Below are 18632 nucleotides of genomic sequence, written 5' to 3'. Positions count from 1 at the left end.
TGACCTGTTTCATTGGGCAAACCTGCCAAAAAAGGCCAACCAAACCCAACACCATCATTCCGCTCTGACTGTCGGTGACCCTGTAGGGCAGGGCAAGTCTAAAGCCACGGGAACAAGCGGCTCCATCTTTCTTCCTTGGAGCAGCCGGTCAGTCTGCACTGCTGCCTTTGCGGTTAGCAGCCTAGGGCTTAAACCACGGTGCCACAGAGGATCCTTTCTGCTGCATAAGGCTCTTGAAAGTTAAAAAGTAAAGGTGTCCCTTTGAGGACTAGCACGTGCTGGACCCAAGCCACCGCCTTTTCAATTGCCGCGATTCATGTGCACGCCGGACAGTGAAACACAAAGACAGAGCAACGGCAGACCCATTCCAACTGTTTTTTGAGTGACGACTCCAGAATACACCTCCTTCTCACAAACCCGGCATCTCCCATTTATGCCAGTGGGAAAGGCAGCTGATGGCCGGACTGTGGTGCGCATCAGAGACGTTTGTCTGGCAGTCACAAACTCTGGGTGAGAGTCACAGTGGCTGTGAAGGTTAAGGTGATGCGTCAAGTTGGCTGGGCCATCACTCTCCTGGTCGGGCAGTTATGTAATGGTGTAACTTGAAAGTGAGGTAGTCATCCTGCAATTTGTGATCTGAAAGGGTCACCCTTCACTTCCCCGGGACACTTTGACGTCTGCAGAAGGACCTGCTCTTTGGAACCTGTCCACGTGGATACGTGAGGAGCAAGAAGAATGAACAAACCAGGTTTAGGTGAAACGCCACTAGAATGCCCCTTAGAAGCAAGGATGCAGAGGCTTTGGCTTGAATAGGTTGAACGTTTACCAGGTTAGTCCAATCGTGAGAAAAGAACATAGTGTTTGGTAAAGTAGAGTGACGGTTACATAACCTCCTGCCAACTTGCGAAGGGGAGGAGTCTAGCCTTCAATCAGGCCATAGCCAATGAGGCCTCTGCATGGGCATGGCCTTCCCCTGAGGATTCTGGGAACTCCTGTCTTCCTCCATGGAGGCAGAACACACACACTCCCTGTGAGACATTCCTGTTGACAAGCCACAGGGAGCTACACTGATGAAGCCAGAGCCTGGGAGGTGGAAGAGCCACATGGAGACCCCTACCAGCACTGAGATGCTCCCACCACCACTGGATCCACAAGACTTTCCACTCACTGGCCTGTGATCTTTCTGCATTCGGCATCACTGCCTGTGTTGTGTGAGTCTGAAGAGGAATTTATAGACTGGTATTGGACATGTGTGCTAATATCAGACTTATGGACTTGATCTGGACTGGGCTGGGATGTTTTCTCAATATACAATTGCTCTTGTATATAAAGCTCTTTCTTATATACATATGAACGTCTCTGGATTTGTTTCTCTAGTCAACCCGGACTAACACATAGAGGGTCTGCTAAAATGAAAGGAGTCTTCAATAAATCGGGTTGACACACAGCTGCAGCAATGAACTCAAGCTATTCACACAGATGGAAGAGGCCCTGGCAACATTTTGTTCTGTTATACAAAGGTCGCACGAGTGATGAATGATTCAACGGGCAACAACAACATTCTAAGCTACTGTGTCACAGCTAAGCCACTTTGAAGGAAATCTAAACGATGAAAAATGGCTACAAATCTTTTTATCTTCCTTAAATCCCTTTACAAGGAGCCCTGGGGGTTAGTTACATGGTGGTTTGCCAACTGCAAGGTCAGCAGTTTGAAACCACCAGAAGCTGCTTGGGCAGAAAAGATGAGGTTTTTCTACTCCCACGAAATTTCAGTCTCAGAAACTCAAAAGGGGCAGTTCTACCCCATCTCAATAGAGAGTTTGGAGTTTGAAAGATTATAATAAATTTGTCTTGTGGTAGTTACGTAATCTGGTGTCAACTCGAGATTTAAGACTGAAGGGATGGAGTTCAGCCTGTCAATCAGGTCTCAGCTTGATGACCTCATTTGCAGGCCCTCAGGGGATACAAATAAGCTTGCTGGAGGCGGGACACACACACTGTCTCTGGGGGACATTCCTGTTGGCAAGCCACATGGAGCTAAGCTGATAAAGCCAGAGCCTGGAGCTGGAGGGGCCACATGGAGCCACATGGCAGCACTAAGTGCTTCCACCCCCACTGGAGCCACAGACTTTCCACCCACTGGCCTGTGAGCTTCCTGCATTCAGTGTCATTGCATGTGTTGTGTGAGTCTGAAGAGGAATTTATAGATTGGTATTGGACATATGGGCTAATCTCAGACTGATGGACTTGATCTGGACTGGGCTGGGATGTTTTCTCAATATCCAATTGCTCTTGTATATAAGGCTTTTTCTTATACACATAAGTGTCTCCCTAGGTTTGTTTCGCTAGTCAACCCTGACTGACACGGTCTTTTAAGCTAAAATTTTCCTAAATTGAGGCAGAAAGAAGCTGTCTATTGACAACTCCTAGTATTCATTTGGTATGGGGGGGGGGGGGGAAACACATTGCTTCACAAACAGCATAATCAAACCAAATAAGTTATCTTGGGGCATACTGAACGGAGACACTCAGACAGGAAGTGCGGATGAAGATCTTCCAAAAAAAAAAAAAAGGAAAAAGAAAACCTGAAGGACAGCAAAAGCAAGATTCAGTTTGAAGAACAGGCTACAAATGGAGATCTCAGCGACCCGGTTCTGAGCACGCAGCCTCCTGGCTGTTCACCTCCATACTGGGCTCATCATTCCTCCTCATGTGATCCCGTCCCTGGGGACGCTGCATACCCAACTATGCTGCAGCCAGCCACGCCTACCTAGCAGGGAAAGAGTAGGTCCACATTCCCGGAGTAACTCATCCACTCCCATCTTACGCCTGACACAGTCCCCTAGGCACTTTGCCAGTGGTAGTAGGCTCCTGGCGATCACACAGGAAACACTGAGGCACTATCAGGAGTGTCCAGATCACTGCACTCATCCAACCTCCACATTCTTTTCACCCGATTCATCGGTGCTTCCCATTTCTAGAAAATTGTGATATGCGGAAAGGCTATTGTCTAGTATATCCTAATGCTCAGGCTCCCACCAGGCCAACTGAAGACTCACCAGGAATAAAATATCTTTGTTCCTAAACATATGTGTGGTGGTTAGATTTTATGTCAACCTGCTGGTACCTATGTGGAAGGAGGGGCAGAACCCTACCTGTCAACCAAGTGGCAACCTGATGACACCTCCTTAGGGGTGTGGCCTTTTGCCTAAAAGCAAGAGACACTGCGGACTGCTCCTCTCTTGCCCTTCACCTGTGTCCTCGCTGGGACTCTGTCTGCCTCCAGTGGTGGCCCCATGTGGGCTACGGACCCTGAGAGCTGGCAGCGCCTGCATGTTTCCACGAACTTTGGATCCATGCTACCCTGCACCCACCGACCTCTGATCTGGCTGCTTCCCACTTCACATTTGAGTCATTGGCCTGGAGTTAGCGAGTCTGAAGAGGGCCCCTGCTAGCATCAGATTTAAGGACTTGAGTTGGGCTGGCCTGGGATGCTTTCTTGGTAAGAATTTACTTCTTGAGATAAAGCTCAGCCCTGTACATAGATGAGTGTTGCTGGTTTGTTTCCCACACAACCCGACCTAACACACTGTCCGCATCAATCATTCTCTTTACCGCATGTGTGCAGTTTCATTAATGTTGTGGAGTAAGTTGTGTCTCCAGGAAATACGTGTTGTCATCAGTCCTAAACCCCATAGCTGGGGCTATGATCTCAATTGGGCATGGGTTTTCTTTGCCATGTTAGGTGGCATTAACATTCTGTCTTACAGCAATACTTTTGGGTTCTAGAGGAAGCAGGGATGGGAGGGGGCAGATCAGTACCCCCGTCACATGAGGATCGCCAGGAGAAACAGACTCGAAGAGAAAGCCTTTCCCTCAGAGGCCAGCGAGAAAGAAAACCTTCCTCTAAGCCAGGAGCACTGAACTAGGACTTCCGCGCTCCTAAACTAGATGAACATAAATGTGTGCTAGAGACACCTCCTTGTGAGATTTCTGTTACAGCAGCATGAGATAATTAAGATATGAAATGATATGTAAATCAAGGCTTCTTATATTCCTCCCAGCCCCCACAAGCAACCCCTTTTTGTTCCAGAAATTCGTCAGACCAGCAAGCACTGGCAACCACACCTTGGATTCAGTAGGTGTTTGACTTTGAATTAAGCTTTGTTTGCTGCACCTTCCAAACCCTTGTGCTGTTGGCAAGTTTTTCATGGCCCCACATTGGTATGGGATCACACCCGGCTGTTTAGGACACGTGACTTAAATCAATGAAGCCCAACTCTTGGTCTCTCCCTATCTGGAGGAAAGAAGGAGGATGAAAAATTAAGAGACAAAAGGAGAAAAATCAAAAGACACATGGAAATAATTAGGCCAATGGGCTAATGGACCACACAATCATCCAGAGAGCAGAAGAGCGAGCTGGTGCCTGGCTACCACTCCCAATTGCTCTGAGAAGGATCATATTAGAGAGTCCTATCCAGGATAAAAATGTGGACCACACCTCAAAAATCAAAGACAAGACTAGGCTTGTTGATTAGAGACTGGTGGAACCCTCAAGACTTTGGTCCTTAATCGCTTTTTGGGTCTGGAACTAAACTCATCCACATGACTCAATTTTCAGCCAAAGGACAGGTTTGTAAAAGGACTAATAACAATATCGTGGTGCCTAAACCAACCAGGTAGGACCAACGAGGCAGTATTTACCTAAGGTCAAAGTTCAGAGGGTTTGGAAAGGAGGAGGGATGGAAGGAGGGAGGTAGTGGGATATGTGATGTTATACTGATGGAATTGCAATGGATGATGGACCAAAAACGTGTGTGAATTTTTCGAGGTAAAACTTGGTGATCTGCTCTGTAAACCTCCACACGATTCCCAATAAAGTGTTCTTTAAAAATCAAGGAACCATGAAAGCAAACAAGAAAGTCATTATTTCCATAAAAATGAAGTCCAGTGCTTTTTGAAAAGCAATAAAGGCAAGTGCTCAAAATAATCCAAAAGAAGAACAGCAACACCCGCCCCCCCCCACACACACAATTGTTGATGTAAGTGTGAGCAAAACAGCTGTAAAATGATGGGCCGAGAGAGCAACCGCCTGTAAGGATTCTGCAGTTAGATGGCTCTCTTTGGAAAACATTGGGGAATGGAGGGAAAGCATTAGGAGTGTGGTGTGAGCATGCATGAAGATACACTTGTAGAAGTCGGATGAACTAGCTTCTTTAACCAAATAAAGGGAAGACCATGCAACAGAACCAAGTGACAGAAGCCTAACTAGGAGAATGAAGGCGCCTTTGTGTTTGATAGAAGATGTTTCTTCATCTATGTATTGTATTGCTTTAACTGTCCTCTTGTTGCAGACTAAAGTTTGCACCAACTGTAACCACACAGAATAAGAAGGCTTCTTTTATATTAAAAGCAAATTGCACAAACACAGAGGAAGAACTCCTTGTGAGAATGCATCTACAAACCAAGAAACACCTGAAGCTGTCCGACGCTGGGGAAACCAGGATCATGTGGGAGTTCATGACCCTGCCAAGGTCCTGAATTCAGACACCCAGTGCCCCAGCTGGAGAGAATGCATCTCTGGACTTATTTGAAAAGCAAACAATGTGCTATCATTTGTGTTTATGTACATGCCAACCTTGTTCTGGAAGGAGATGCAAGAAGAGTCATCCTCAGTTGATGGGAGACTGGGGACTGCGGACTGGGGCAGACAAAAACCTTAAGTCTACCTTATAGCCCTCAATATTTTGTATATGTACATGTATGTGTAATTAAAAAATTCAAAGATTACCCGGCTTTTAAGAATAAACAAAAACATGTAACTACTATGGAAAACTGTTTAGTGGTTTCTCAGAAAATTGAACCAAGAACCAGCAGATGAAGCAGCAACCCAAGCCTATGTCTGTGCCCAGCAGAGCTGCGTACTAACGTTCCCTGGCTAGCAACCTGTCCACTCATGGCCATTGAAGCATGCTGCACAACAAAGGGTGGAAAGCACCTAAATGGCCCCCAGCAGACGGGTGGATAAACAAAAGGTGGTATATAGACACAATGGAATCCAGCCATAAAGAGAAACGACATCCTGACACACGCCACCACAGGGATGGACCTTGGACACCCCATGCAGAGTGACATCTGTCTGTCAAAGGACACCTATTGGATGGTCCTGTGGATATGCGATAGACAAGCATGCAGAAAGCAAAGGCTGTTGAGGGACATGGAGGCTATGCTATGGGTGAGAAGATGATGTGGAGAAGGTTTGTGAGTTGGGAAGGGTTGCACTGTTGGGAGACCACCATCACGGTCATGGAATTAATTATACATGTAGAAATTATTGAGATGGCATATTGGATTAGGTATATTTTCACCACAACAAAACTAACTCAAGAATGCAAATGGGAAAAATAAAGGTTGGCATTCAGCTGGAAAGGTGTTAAACATGCAGAGAGAGAACATGCAATATTAGCTTCAGGGGCCCGGATATAGAGCAAAAAAGACCAACCTGAGGTCACCTCCAATCCTATGATCTTATGAAATGTGATTATCGCCAGTGTGTCGCACAGCCAAAATGGCATCTTTGTGCTGGTTCGCTTCCCAGCTGTCAGTGCTCTTGGGAGGAGGGTTCTGTCCGAAGAGGCAAGGGCCATTTCAGAAGGTGAAGGGCACAAGACCGCCATTCTCCTTCCCCAGACTCACGCCACGAGCCAGCAAGTCTGGGGGTCACCTGCCTCTCTCCAGCCCTTTGACATTCAACCCCACAAACAGGTCTCACAAAACCCCTCACAACTGGACCAATAGGTAACACCATGAGGCACATAGAAAAGATTGAAGTTGTCAAGGATTTTGTCTTGCTTGGATCCACAATCAATGCTCATAGTCAAGAGATCAAATCGCACCTGGCATTGGGTACATCTGCCGCCCAAGACCTCTTCACTCCTGTCACTGGCGGTGTAGTGGTTACAGGTCGGGCCGCCACGACAAGACCTCTTTAAAGTGTTGAACAGCAAGGATGTTACTTTGTGCCCGACCCAAGCCAAGGTACTTTTAATCACCTTGTAAGCATGTGGAAAACTGAGTATCTAATAGGGAAGACTGAAGAACTGATGTGTTTGAATTATGGTGCGAGGGAAGAAACTGACAGGTACTGTGGACTGCTAAAAGAACCAACAAGTCTGCCATGCAAAAAATACAGCCAGAATGCTCCTTCGAGGCCAGGAAGGAAAGACTTTCCGTACACACTTTGGACATGTAGAGACTGGTGTCTGGAGACATACATGATGCTTGGTAAATTACTGGGGCCTCAAAAAGGAGGAAGATGGATTGACACAGTGGCTGTAGCAATGGGCTTGTGTGTGCCAGGGCCGGGTGGGATTTCATTCTGCTGAACACAGGATCACTGTGAGTAAGAACCCACTTGGCGGCACCTCACAACAACAACTACGAGACACCACTCTGGGTCCTAGTCATGAACCAAAATGGTCCTTTTAAAAGGAAAAACTTACCATGCAGCTCTCATTATGCAAAATCCACCGAGTTTGCGCTTCTCTGCTTAAACACGATTGATACTGAGCAAGCACACAGCCCTTGGGCTTCATCTCGACTCCCCCTCCCCCAGACCACACCCCATCTGAGGCCATCCAACTCTGTTCACTTTTGCTGGGACCACCGCTCCTGCCTCTTTGCCATTATTGCTAGATGCTGCCCAGTCACCTTGGCTCTTGGCCACCAAATGCACAATGAAAGGACAGGATGTTTGGTCCTGGGCCATCCATCGCCATGATCCATTGGCAGCCAGATTACTGTGATCCACCGGGCTTTTCAATGGCTGGTTTTCGGAAAGAGATTACCAAGCCTTCCTAAATCTTTCTTAATCTGGAAGCTTTGCTGAAGCCTGTTCAGTATCATAGCAACACACATGCCTCCACAGACCAGTGGGTGGTGGCTGGTGCATGGATTGCACTGGCCAAGAATTAAACCTGGTTTTCTTACCTGGAAGGTCAGAATTCAACCTCGGAACCACCTCTTAACCTCTGTGAATGTCCTCTCTCAGTTAAAACACTAGTCCCCCTGTTCTCCCCGCCTTCTGCTGCCACAGCCTTGCCACACTAGGAAAATGCGTGAATTCCCCACCTATGTATCTGGCACACCGTCTGGAATGCCGTAGGCAAGCATTTCATTCATTCACTTAGCAAATGTTTAAATTATTATCCCAGTCAAGCAATGTTCCAGATGCCGGAGATTCAGCAGTCAATGAAACAAAGACTATGGCAGGGAGAGAGGAATCTCCACTTCTAGTAGGAGAAACAAACAATGCACACGATAAGCAAGATTCGTAACGTGTGTGTTCGTCTGGGTACTTTAGAGAAACAAATCCACAGAAATTAATGTGTAAGAGAGAGTTTTATATAAAGGTTAAATGCACATCAAGAAAATATCCCAACCCAGTGCTGCCCAAGCTCACAAGTCCAACATTAACCCATTAACCCTTATGTCCCACACCAATCCACAAAGTCCTCCCCCATCTCACAAAACACACACTATGATGCTGACTGCAGGAGGAAAGCCTAATCAGTGAATGTGTAAGCATCTCAGTGCTGGCAGGGGTCTCCACACGGCAGCTCCAGCACCCAGGGCTGCATTGGGGTAGGTCCATGCAGCTTCTCCTTGGGGATGTCTCACAGGAAGTAAGCCTTGCCAGCTGAAGAAGGGAACTGGCTAAGGCAGCTGCACCTTGGTCTGACCATCACAAAGCAAGAGATCCAAGAACTTGAAAGGCGAGGCTGACAGAGCCATTTGTCTCTCCGCCCTTCAATTAACCCCACGTGTTTATCAGCCTGGTTGACCAATAAACTTTAACTATATCAACGTGTTACGCAGCAATGATGAGAAAACCAGGAAAGAGGGTCGGAGGTGTGCGGATGTAGGGTGGGAGGGAGGTGCAGTTTTCAACAGGTGTGCAGGAAAGGCCTCATGGAATTGACTGGGGGCAGAGCTCCAGTCGGGAAGCCAGCCTCTGCAGTGATCCTGATGTGGGAACAGACAGGGTTAGCTCCAGGAATAGCCCGGAAGCCAGGAGGTAAGGGAGCAGGAAATGAGGTCAGAGAGGCCTGGTATGGATCATGCAGGATCTTGTAGGTGGGGGAAGGACTCTGGCTCTTATTCCAAGGGAAACAGAAAGGGTCTTATAATATGACAGCATACACAGTCTTGCCAAAATAAATGAACTCTGGTGGAGCTGTGGGCTAAGATTTGTGGTGCTAACCAAAAGGTGGGTGGTTCAAAACCATCAGCCTCTCCATGGGAGAAAGATGAGACTGCAGGCTCCTGTAAAGATTTACAGTTTCTGAAACCCTAGATTGGATCTCTGTGAGTCCGTATCAACTCAATGGCTGTGGGCTTGGGTGACGGGGGTGGTAAGTTAAGGGTTGGGTGGAGAGCCATAAAGTCAACTGTTCCAATCCACCAAGCGGCTCTGCAGGAGAAAAATGAGGCTGTTTGCTTCCCTATGGATTTAGTCTCAGAAAACCTATGGAGCAGGTTCTATTTCTTAACAGACTCAAGGGCAATGGATTTGGTTATTTGGTGATTTTGCCCAATTCAATTTTGAGAAATAAAACAGCAAGTCAATTAGGAATCCCTCGAAACTCACGGTCATGGAGTCAATGCTGACTCATAGCAACCCTTTATGTCCGGGCAGACCTGCTCCTGGGGTTTCTGAGACTCTAACTGAAAGTGAATAGAAAGCCTCATCTTTTTCTCTTGGTGCGACTGGTGGTTTCAAACTGGACATCTTGAGGTTAACAGCCCTCCTTGTAACCCACTATGCCACCAGGAGTCTCCAGGTCACTCAAATGTATAGCTGAAGGGTTGGTAGTTGGAATTGACTCAGATGCCCCTCAGAAGACAAGGCTAGCGATGCACTTTGACAAGGCCACAGCCTAACTGCTTTACCCTGCACACACCCAGTTGTCCACCAACAGGTTTCTCCTCAATCCGGATACCGCCCTGTGTGCCTCCTATCTAGCAGCAAGGCCCACTCTAAGGTGAAAAAAAGAACAGACCGGTCCTTACAACCAGTGCAAGTTCAAAACTCTAACAGAGTTCAAAACTCTAAGACCGGAGTAGGGCATGCCCACGTTGCTTTTCTAGTTCTCCAAGAGAAACAAAAACGGATACAGACATTACTTATCCCCCTTAAGAAACCTAGCGCTTCATTAGCTTTGCACCACCCAGGGAGAGGGCTCTGGCAGATCTGATACTTTGTAACTTTAAGATCTACCCACAACCCTGAAAACACACAGCCCAAAGTTCAACCAACCCGTGCTCTCTCCAATTAAGGTATTTACTGAGCAGGGTTTTCTTCAGGAGCATTTATAGGCACTTGGCTTTTAGTCCGGCTGGTGTGTTTGTGGATTGAGTAAATGGATTAAACTTCCGACTTACCTTTCATACTCTTCTGGACACGACTACTTCCTGTTAAAAGTTTAGACCATTTTATGGCTCTTCTAGTGAGTATTACCAGATAGGTGGAAAAAAACTCCTCGTACGATGCATAATCAAAGTCTTCAGGCCTTTCAAATCCATATGGGTCAATCCTAAAATACCAGGGGAAACAAGACAAACTTGACCTAACTTTCCAGATACAAGGAGACTTGTTGAGTGAAAACCCGTCCCCTAAGCACTACTAAAACACGTAGTGGCGTTCAGACTCTGACCTTCCTTGGCCACGCTAGCTCACAATTACTTTCAGCCAAGCCTCCGCGTTTTTGTGAATGCAGGCTGCCGTGGGAGGGAAACGGACAAGTAGCCTGCGTGGGAAAAAGCAACAGCGCTTTGACTCCACGGCTGCCAACCTTTCACTGTAACCATTCTGCACTGCGGAGAGGCGCCGCTGGAAAGCCAGCCGGCGTCCAGTGCCATCGAGAACGCTGCCTGCCAGTCCCTAGTCTCGGCGAGGCCGAGCCGACCACCCCGGGATCCCCCCCGTCCCTCCCCGCGCGCTGCGGGAGGAACATGGCTTTGCCCACCACCGCGCGGTGGCTGCGATCCGCAGCGCCGGGGGGAACCGGGCTTGATGGTAGGCGCAGAGACGAGCACGCTCGCCGCCGAGGCTCGGCCACCGCACCCCAGCTGCGGGCTCCGCGCCGGGGCGCCCCGCCACGTACCTGGGGACCCGCTCCCGCGCCGCCTGCGAAGCCGCGTCTTCGCGGCGCCCCCGCTCTGCCGACTGGGGCTCCATGCCGCTGGGGCGCAGAGGTGGGGGCTGCGAGGAGGGGGCGCTCTCCGACGGGGGGGTGGGCCGGGGCGCAGCGCGAGGGCGGCGAGGCGAGTCCGTGGGTGGAGGCGGCGCTCTGGGCCGCGAGCCCCGCAGCCTGGCCTGATTCTCAGCCGCCGCGGCCGCTGCGCCCGAAGCCAGGCGGATCGGCGGAGGCCAGGGGGTGAGCGGATCCAAAGTTCATCTCCCCGGACTCCCGGAGCTCCGCGTCTCCTTCCGGGCCCGCGGCGGCCGCCAGGAGGCGGTGCGAGGCGGCCGGGGTGCGCCCGGGTCCGGGGCGCGGGCGGCGGGCACGGCCTTGCGCGCTCCACGCGGCCCCCTCGGCGCCTCCGCGCTCCGGGCCGGCGGAGGCGGCCGCTGCACCTGCTCCCGCGGCACCTGGAGAGGCCCACGCAGGCGGCGCGCCTCCCCCGAAGTTCCTCGGGGAGCTGGAGCGGCGCTCCGGGAGCCCAGGCAGCGGGGCTGGAGCTCTTGCCCGGCCCCCGCAGCGGCCCTGCGCCCCCGGCCCGGGCCGTCCGCCGCGCGCGGGGGAGGGGAGCAGGCCGCGGGAGCGGGGAGGGCGCGGTGGGGGCGGCGCGCGCGGGACCGGCGTGCGTAGGTGACCTGCTGGCCTGGGTCCCTGGGGGACGAGGAGCGGCAGGGCACGAGCCCCTGCCTGCGGGCTTTTAGGTCTGGGGCCTTGGCTAAGCGACTCCAGGAGGCCCAGGGCTGCAGGGGAGGGGTGGGGTTCAGCCCCGCTGGCCTCCCCCGGGGCCTTTCTAGCAGGGTGGGGTGGATCTGCAAAGGTTCCGAAGAACTAGAGCCAATGTTGGTGCTCACTCGATTCCTGGGCGAGCCCAGAGGCAGACGGAAAAGGCCACAGTTTTGCCATCTGGCTGCTGTATTTTCCCTTTTCCTCTTTGTACAGAACACTATTGAGCCTTAATTTTTGTTTCCTTCCCTGTAGCTCGCTCTCAGAGCTGACAACAAACAACATGTACATTCTACGAGGGTCCTCGTACTTCAGGACCTCTGGGAAGCACTTTCTGCTCTGCCTCCCTCCAAACGGCTTTTCGCCGAGTGTTCAAAACCAAAAAGAAGCGGAGGATTATATTTCCCCTCTGCTTCCCCACCCTTCAGCAAATGCTAACTTTGCCAGGGAGCTAGGCATCGGAAAATTACAAACTCTGCCAGAAAACCACATTATCCGTAAAATTAGCTAGCTGTGGTTCCTGAAAGGCCAGCAGATGGAGTTTCCTACGGGAGATGAACGGCAGGTCCACCACGCAATGAGTCTCTAGATGAGCTGGTTCAGATTGATGTGCTCAGCTCAGCCTCCCCAGCCCTGAACACTGGGGAGGGGAGGTGAGGCGAGGCAGAGCGGGGCGCCTGTTCTTTAGCTGCCGCCTTCTACGATACTTTTGTTTCCAAGTTTTGGAAGCGTGAGTCAGAACTCAGGGTACTCCCTGTAATTCAAGATTAATATAGTAACTACATAGCTTTATTTATGCCATCAGAACAACACAGTTTGTTTATAAACCATCAAAAAGGACCCCACTACAAGACCCTCTGGGGCGATTCCAACTCATAGTGATCCTATAAGGCAGGGTGTAATTGCCCGATGGGTTTCTGAGACTGTAAGTCTTTATGGGAATAGGAAGCCTCATCTTTCTCTCGGAGTGGCTGGTGGTTTTGAACTGCTTCCCTTCCTGTTAGCAGCCCAACATGTAACCATTAGGCCACCCACCAGGTGTCCTATATTAACCATGCATTCCTTCTATCCCAGGTCAGTCTTAATTTTGAGTATTTTCCTATGGACTTCATACACCATTGAATTATCCTAGACATTTCCATATTTTGGCCTGAAACTAAATTTTGCACATGACATTTTTTGGCAAAACTATATTTTGAGATTTGTTTGGAAATGTGTTGCAGTAACAGGTGGTAATTTTTTTTAACCAGACTTTCCATAGCCTTGGTGTCTCAGTCAGTATTGGAGTGATAACTGAAAAGTCCAGGGTCAAAGCCACTACCCCTTCCATGGGAGAAACCCCCCCCCCCAAACCAAACTCACTGTTATCAAGTCGGTTGTGACGGATAGTGACCCTGTAGGACAGAGTAGATTCGCTCCTGTGGGTTTCCCAGACCAACTTTTTATGGCAGCAGAAGACCTCATCTTTCTCCCGCAGAGCACATGGTTGCGTTGAACTGCTTCCCTTGTGGTTAGCAGCCCAATGTGGAATCCACTACACCACAGGGCTCCTTCATGGCACAAAGAGGAGGGGAGTTGCACCTGTTGCATATGAATGTTGGACGTTGAATAAAGAAGACCCATGAAAAATCGATGCACCTCAGTTGTGATGCTGGAGAAAGTGCCGTGGACTGCTAAAAGGACAAAACGATTTGTGTCGGAAGAAATATGGCCAGGGTGCTCCTGAGAGGCAAGAATGGGAAGACTTCATCTTACGTACTTTGGACATATTGTCAGGAGAGACCAATCACTGGGGAAGGACATCATGCTTGGTAAAGTGGAGAGACAGTGGAAAAGAGGAAGGCCCTCAACCAGATGGACGGGCAGCAAGCCTGTAACAATGGGCTCAGGCCAGGGATCAGCTGCAAAATGGCGTAGGAACATGCAGTGTTCAGTTCTGTTTGCTTAGGGTCACAATGGGCCAGGACTGATTCGAAGGCAACAACATTTGCACCCATGAAGATTCACAGTTTTTGTGGTTTGTAATGACTGCCCAACAGCTGTGAAGAGGGTTTCCTGTAGAAAAGTGCGTTGTCTCACAAGAATGTCATGTTAGCAAAGTAATTGCGATCAATTGAGATCAAAGCCCTGTTGAGATGAAAATGTCCTTCTGAGTCACCATGCATCATGGCTAGATGTGAGAGAAATCATCTTACCCACGTTCAACTTCAAATTTATTTGCGCCTTGGTGAACTTGCTTGAAATCCTAACCGTTCCCTAGGAATGTTCCATCGAAACGCAGAGCCTGAAAAATAAGTGGCAGAAAGTGGCAGAACACAACTTGTTCCGCTCCCCTCCAGGTGAGGGGCATCTGTTATGTGTGCCCTTGAAGGATCCTTGGTGACACAGCGTGTGAACCCACTCAGCAGTTTGGCAGTGTGGACCGCTTGTCCAGTGTGTGTGGAGCAAGGCCACAGGGTGTGTGTCTGCAGATTCTCTGGTGGAGGAAACCTTCTTTGCTGGGGCTCAGAAGACCTGGTCAAGCATGCAGCTCCCTTCAGCCACAGTTTGCTTTTGTAAGACAAAGTGTCCCCTTTTAAAATAATGATTCATTTAGTTATTTGGTGTCACTGAGGATTTTCCTTCAGAGTCTTGCAAAATAAAAAGAGATCCCAAACCCCCAAACCGTTACTTTTTGTTAAACTGTTGTTCTGGTGGTGGGATGGGTATATGTGCGCCTGTGTGGGGGGTGGGGTGGGGTGGGGGAGGGAACAGTGCAGATAGTGCCACAAAGTATAAAATTGCAAAAAGCGGTTTATGCAGATATTCTGACCTTTGACAAGATTTGTAACGATTGGTCTGTTTTCTGGAGCCTGGTGGTGCTACTAATGGTAAGACCTTTAATCCCACCAGCTGCTTTTGGGGACAATGATGAGGTTGTTTGCTCCCGTAAAGATCCAAAGGCTAGGAAACCCTTGACACAGTTTTATTTCGTCCTATAGGGTCATTACGTGGCAGAATCAACTCAATGGCAGTGAAGGTGTGTGTTTTTGGGTGACTGTTCTATGGTTCCAAGCCCTGTCTCACCTCTTGGGACATTTGATCCAGGAACTTACCCTCATTTTGCAGAGACGTGAAGCCACGGACAGAGTTGCCTGACCTTACCGGCCCTTCCTCTTGGTGCATTCCCTCATACTGTATCTCATACACAACTAACCAAAACCAATAGATAGGCATTTCCCTGAGACTGTATCTGATACCCACTTTTGTTTCCCCCTTTCATCCTTTGGCAGTCTGTCTGTCTTCAAACTCAGACAGGCTTTTTTCTTTTTTTAAAAATCATGTTCTTGGGGCCTCATACAACTCTTATCACAATCCACACATACATCAATTGTGTAAAGCACTTTTGTACATTCATTGCCCTCATCATTCTCAAAACATTTGCTCTCCACTTAAGCCCCTGGCATCAGCTCCGCATTTTCTCCCTCCCTCCCTGCTCTCCTCTCCCTCATGAGCCCTTGATAATTTATAAAGTATTATTTTGTCATATCTTGCCCTGTCCGACGTCTCCCTTCACCCACTTTTCTGTTATCTGTCCACCAGGGAGGAGGTTATATGTAGATCCTTGTAATTGGTTCCTCCTCTCTACCCCACCCTCCCTCCACCCTCCTGGTATCACCACTCTCACCACTGGTCCTGAAGGGATCATCCACCCTGTGTTTCCAATTCTTATCTGTACTAGTATATATCCTCTGGTTGAGCCAGATTTGTAAGGTAGAATTGGGATCATGATAGTGGGGGTGGAGTGGGGGTGGTGTAGGAAGTATTTAGGAACTAGAGGAAAATTGTATGTTTCATCGTTGCTACATTGCCCCCTGACTGGCTCATCTTCTCCCTGAGACCCTTCTGTAGGGGATGTCCAATCGCCCGCAGATGGGTTTGGGTCTCTATTCCACACTCCCCCTCATTCACAATGATATGATTTTTTTTTGTTCTGATGATGCCTTATACCTGATCCCTTTGACACCTCATGATCGCACAGGCTGGTGTGCTTCTTCCATGTGGGCTTTGTTGCTTCTGAGCTAGATGGCCACTTGTTTACCTTCAAGCCTTTAAGATCCCAGACGGTATATCTTTTTATGGCCGGCACCATCAGCTTTCTTTGCCTAGCTGGGCACCATAAGCTTTCTTCACCACATTTGCTTATGTACCCATTTGTCTTCAGCGATCGTATCAGGGAGGTGAGCTCTCAATCATAGGATTTTTTTGATAACTGATAACTGATCCCTTTTGTTAACCGGGCATCATCAGCATTCTTCACCACATTTGCTTAAGCACCCACTTTGTCTTCAGTGATTGTGTCAGGAAGGTGAGCATCATGGAATGCCAGTTTAATAGAACAAAGTGTTCTTGAATTGAGGGAGTACTTTAGTGGAAGCCCAATGTCCTTCTGCTACCTTAATACTAAACCTATAAATATATGTACATAGATATATTTTCCAATCCTCATAAATAAATATATTTACATATGTACCTGCTTTTTTTAGACCTCTATATATGCCCTTTGCCTCCTAGCTCTTTCCTCTATTTCCTTTGACTTTCCTCTTGTCCCACTATCATGTTGAGCCTTCATTTGGGTTTCAGTAATTCCTCTTGTTTACATTACCCTTGATCATGCCCTACCAGGCCTCCTACACCCGCCTCACCACCAATTTGGATCACTTGTTGTTCCCTTCTCCTTGGGTTTGTTAACACCACTTACACCACTTCCTTTCCCCCACCTCCCCCTCTCCCATGTCATCCTGGAACTGTCGGTCCTGTTGTTTTCTCCTCCAGATTGTTCATCCAGCCTACCTTAGTTAGACAGACCTGCAGAGATAATAACATGCACAAAAACAAGACAGAGCAAAACCAAGCAACAAAAGAAAAGAAAACAACAACAAAAAGCCAATGACAAAAAATACAAACAAACCCTACAACACAACAAGAAAGTAAAGCTTGTAGTTAGTTCAAGGACTGTTTGTTGGCCTTTAGGAGTGTTTTCCAGTCGAGTCTGATGGGGCGCCAAGCCCTGGCCCCAAAGTCTATTTTTGGTATTTTCGGGAGGCTTCGGTGCTCTGCTCCCCTTACTGTTCTGTTGCACGCCCTTAGTGTTTTGCCTCAGTGTGGTGGGATCAGATGGGGCGCAATTCCCACACTATATCTCCAGTGTTGTGCCCTGTAGGGCTATGGGTCAGTGAGGGATGTCGTGTCTCATAGTGGGGCTGGCCATGTGGTCTTCTCTGTGGATTGACTTCTCTGAGTGGGAATCTCCTCGTCGTCAAGGTATGGTGGGCCAGAATGTGCTCCACTCTCTCTTCCTCCCCCTCATTTACTTTTGTGTGCTCTGATCAGAAATGTCCCTCTCCCTGAGTTTCAGCTTCAGTGCTGTCCTCTGAAATATATTCTTCTTGGGGAGGGTCAGGTATCCACATAGTTGTTTTAGGTAGCTTAGCCTAGGGAATTGGGAAGTCCATTTACGCATGCCCAGGAGAGCCAGCAAAAGACAAAAGCTGGATTTTCCCACAGGTGGGCTTGGATGGGCGTTACACCTGGAGCAGCCCACCTGGGCCGGGTGACTGCAATTCAGCCAATGGGATCGACCTGGGGTCGTTCACCACACCTCCCCCGGGAACCCTTAAAAGGCAGGGACCTGAAGGGAAAGGGTCTCTTGAGCTCTTGGTCTTGTCTTGCTTGGGCGGTCTGGTGGTCTTCGTGGGAGGAGAGAGATCCTCGCGTGACCTGGAGCAGTCTCTGCCAGGCCGCAAGGTCAAAGGAATCCTATGGGTGCCGCGTAAAACCTGATGCTTCTTTGAACTTTCATTAAATTCACTTGGATCACGAGCCCGGCTTCGGCGTGAAATCTTTCTCGCGTGGAGCCAAGGACCGAGGCTGAGATTTAGGCCGGAGAGAGAGACCTAACAGTTGGGATTGGGGCCAGCCCCTCAGACCTCTCCACGGGTTCCCTTCTCCATCAGGCAGGCTTTTATCAATCTAGGCAAGTGACTCCCTCTTCCACTCCTCCACAGGAGCCCTGGTGGCATAGAGGCTCTGGGTTGGGCTGGGCACCACAAGGACACTAGTTCGAAACCACTGGCTACACCACGGGAGAAAGGCAGGGCTCTCTACTCTCCATTTTGGAGAGTAGAGTTGCAGTTTCAGAAACAGGGGCACTTCTACCCTGACCTACAGAGTGGCTAGAGTCGGCACAGGCTCCATGGAAGTGATCTTGTACTAGCCCTCTAATTCTGGTCTTTCTATTGGAGCCCCCAACCTCATTTCCTACTCCCTGCCCTTCCTTTCTCATGGCAGACTCAGCATTTCCTCCCACCACGCCACCCCGGAACTTTCAGTTCTCTCTGAACACAGGTCGCCCGTTTCCACTCTCCAGCTCTGACTTTGTCATCCTATTGGATCCTTCTCACTTTCTTACCTTCAAGGTCTTTCGTTCCCATCATCCTGGCCCCTTCTGTTTTCCAAGTTTCACTTCTCTCTCTCCCTCCCTCCCTCCCTCCCTTTTCCTCACAACTACCCTTGGTCTTGTCATTTCACTGCCCTGCCAGGAAGCATCAGTCACTGGGATTAGTACATTTAAACCGCCATGTGATAAGACTTGTGTCAGGGTGCTTTCTGGGGCTAGATGAAACA

General features: G+C 49.2%; 1 protein-coding gene across 1 annotated transcript in view; it reads right to left on the bottom strand.

Moving 5' to 3' along the window:
• The window catches only part of GRTP1 (growth hormone regulated TBC protein 1), an 86241-nt gene extending 74958 nt beyond the window's left edge, over positions 1-11283 (bottom strand). The window contains exons 1-2 of the mRNA XM_075563400.1: positions 11166-11283; positions 10444-10595 (exon numbers count right to left, since the gene is read on the bottom strand). Coding sequence (XP_075419515.1) covers positions 10444-10595; positions 11166-11239 — 226 coding nt within the window. The 5' untranslated portion in view covers positions 11240-11283. The remainder of the gene's footprint in view (positions 1-10443; positions 10596-11165) is intronic.
• Between the last annotated feature and the right edge of the window lie 7349 nt (positions 11284-18632).

Source organism: Tenrec ecaudatus, chromosome 11 (genome assembly GCF_050624435.1).
Source record: "Tenrec ecaudatus isolate mTenEca1 chromosome 11, mTenEca1.hap1, whole genome shotgun sequence".
NCBI lineage: Eukaryota > Metazoa > Chordata > Mammalia > Afrosoricida > Tenrecidae > Tenrec > Tenrec ecaudatus.
Note: the sequence above shows the minus strand (reverse complement) of the source record. Positions and strands in the feature narration are given on the sequence as shown.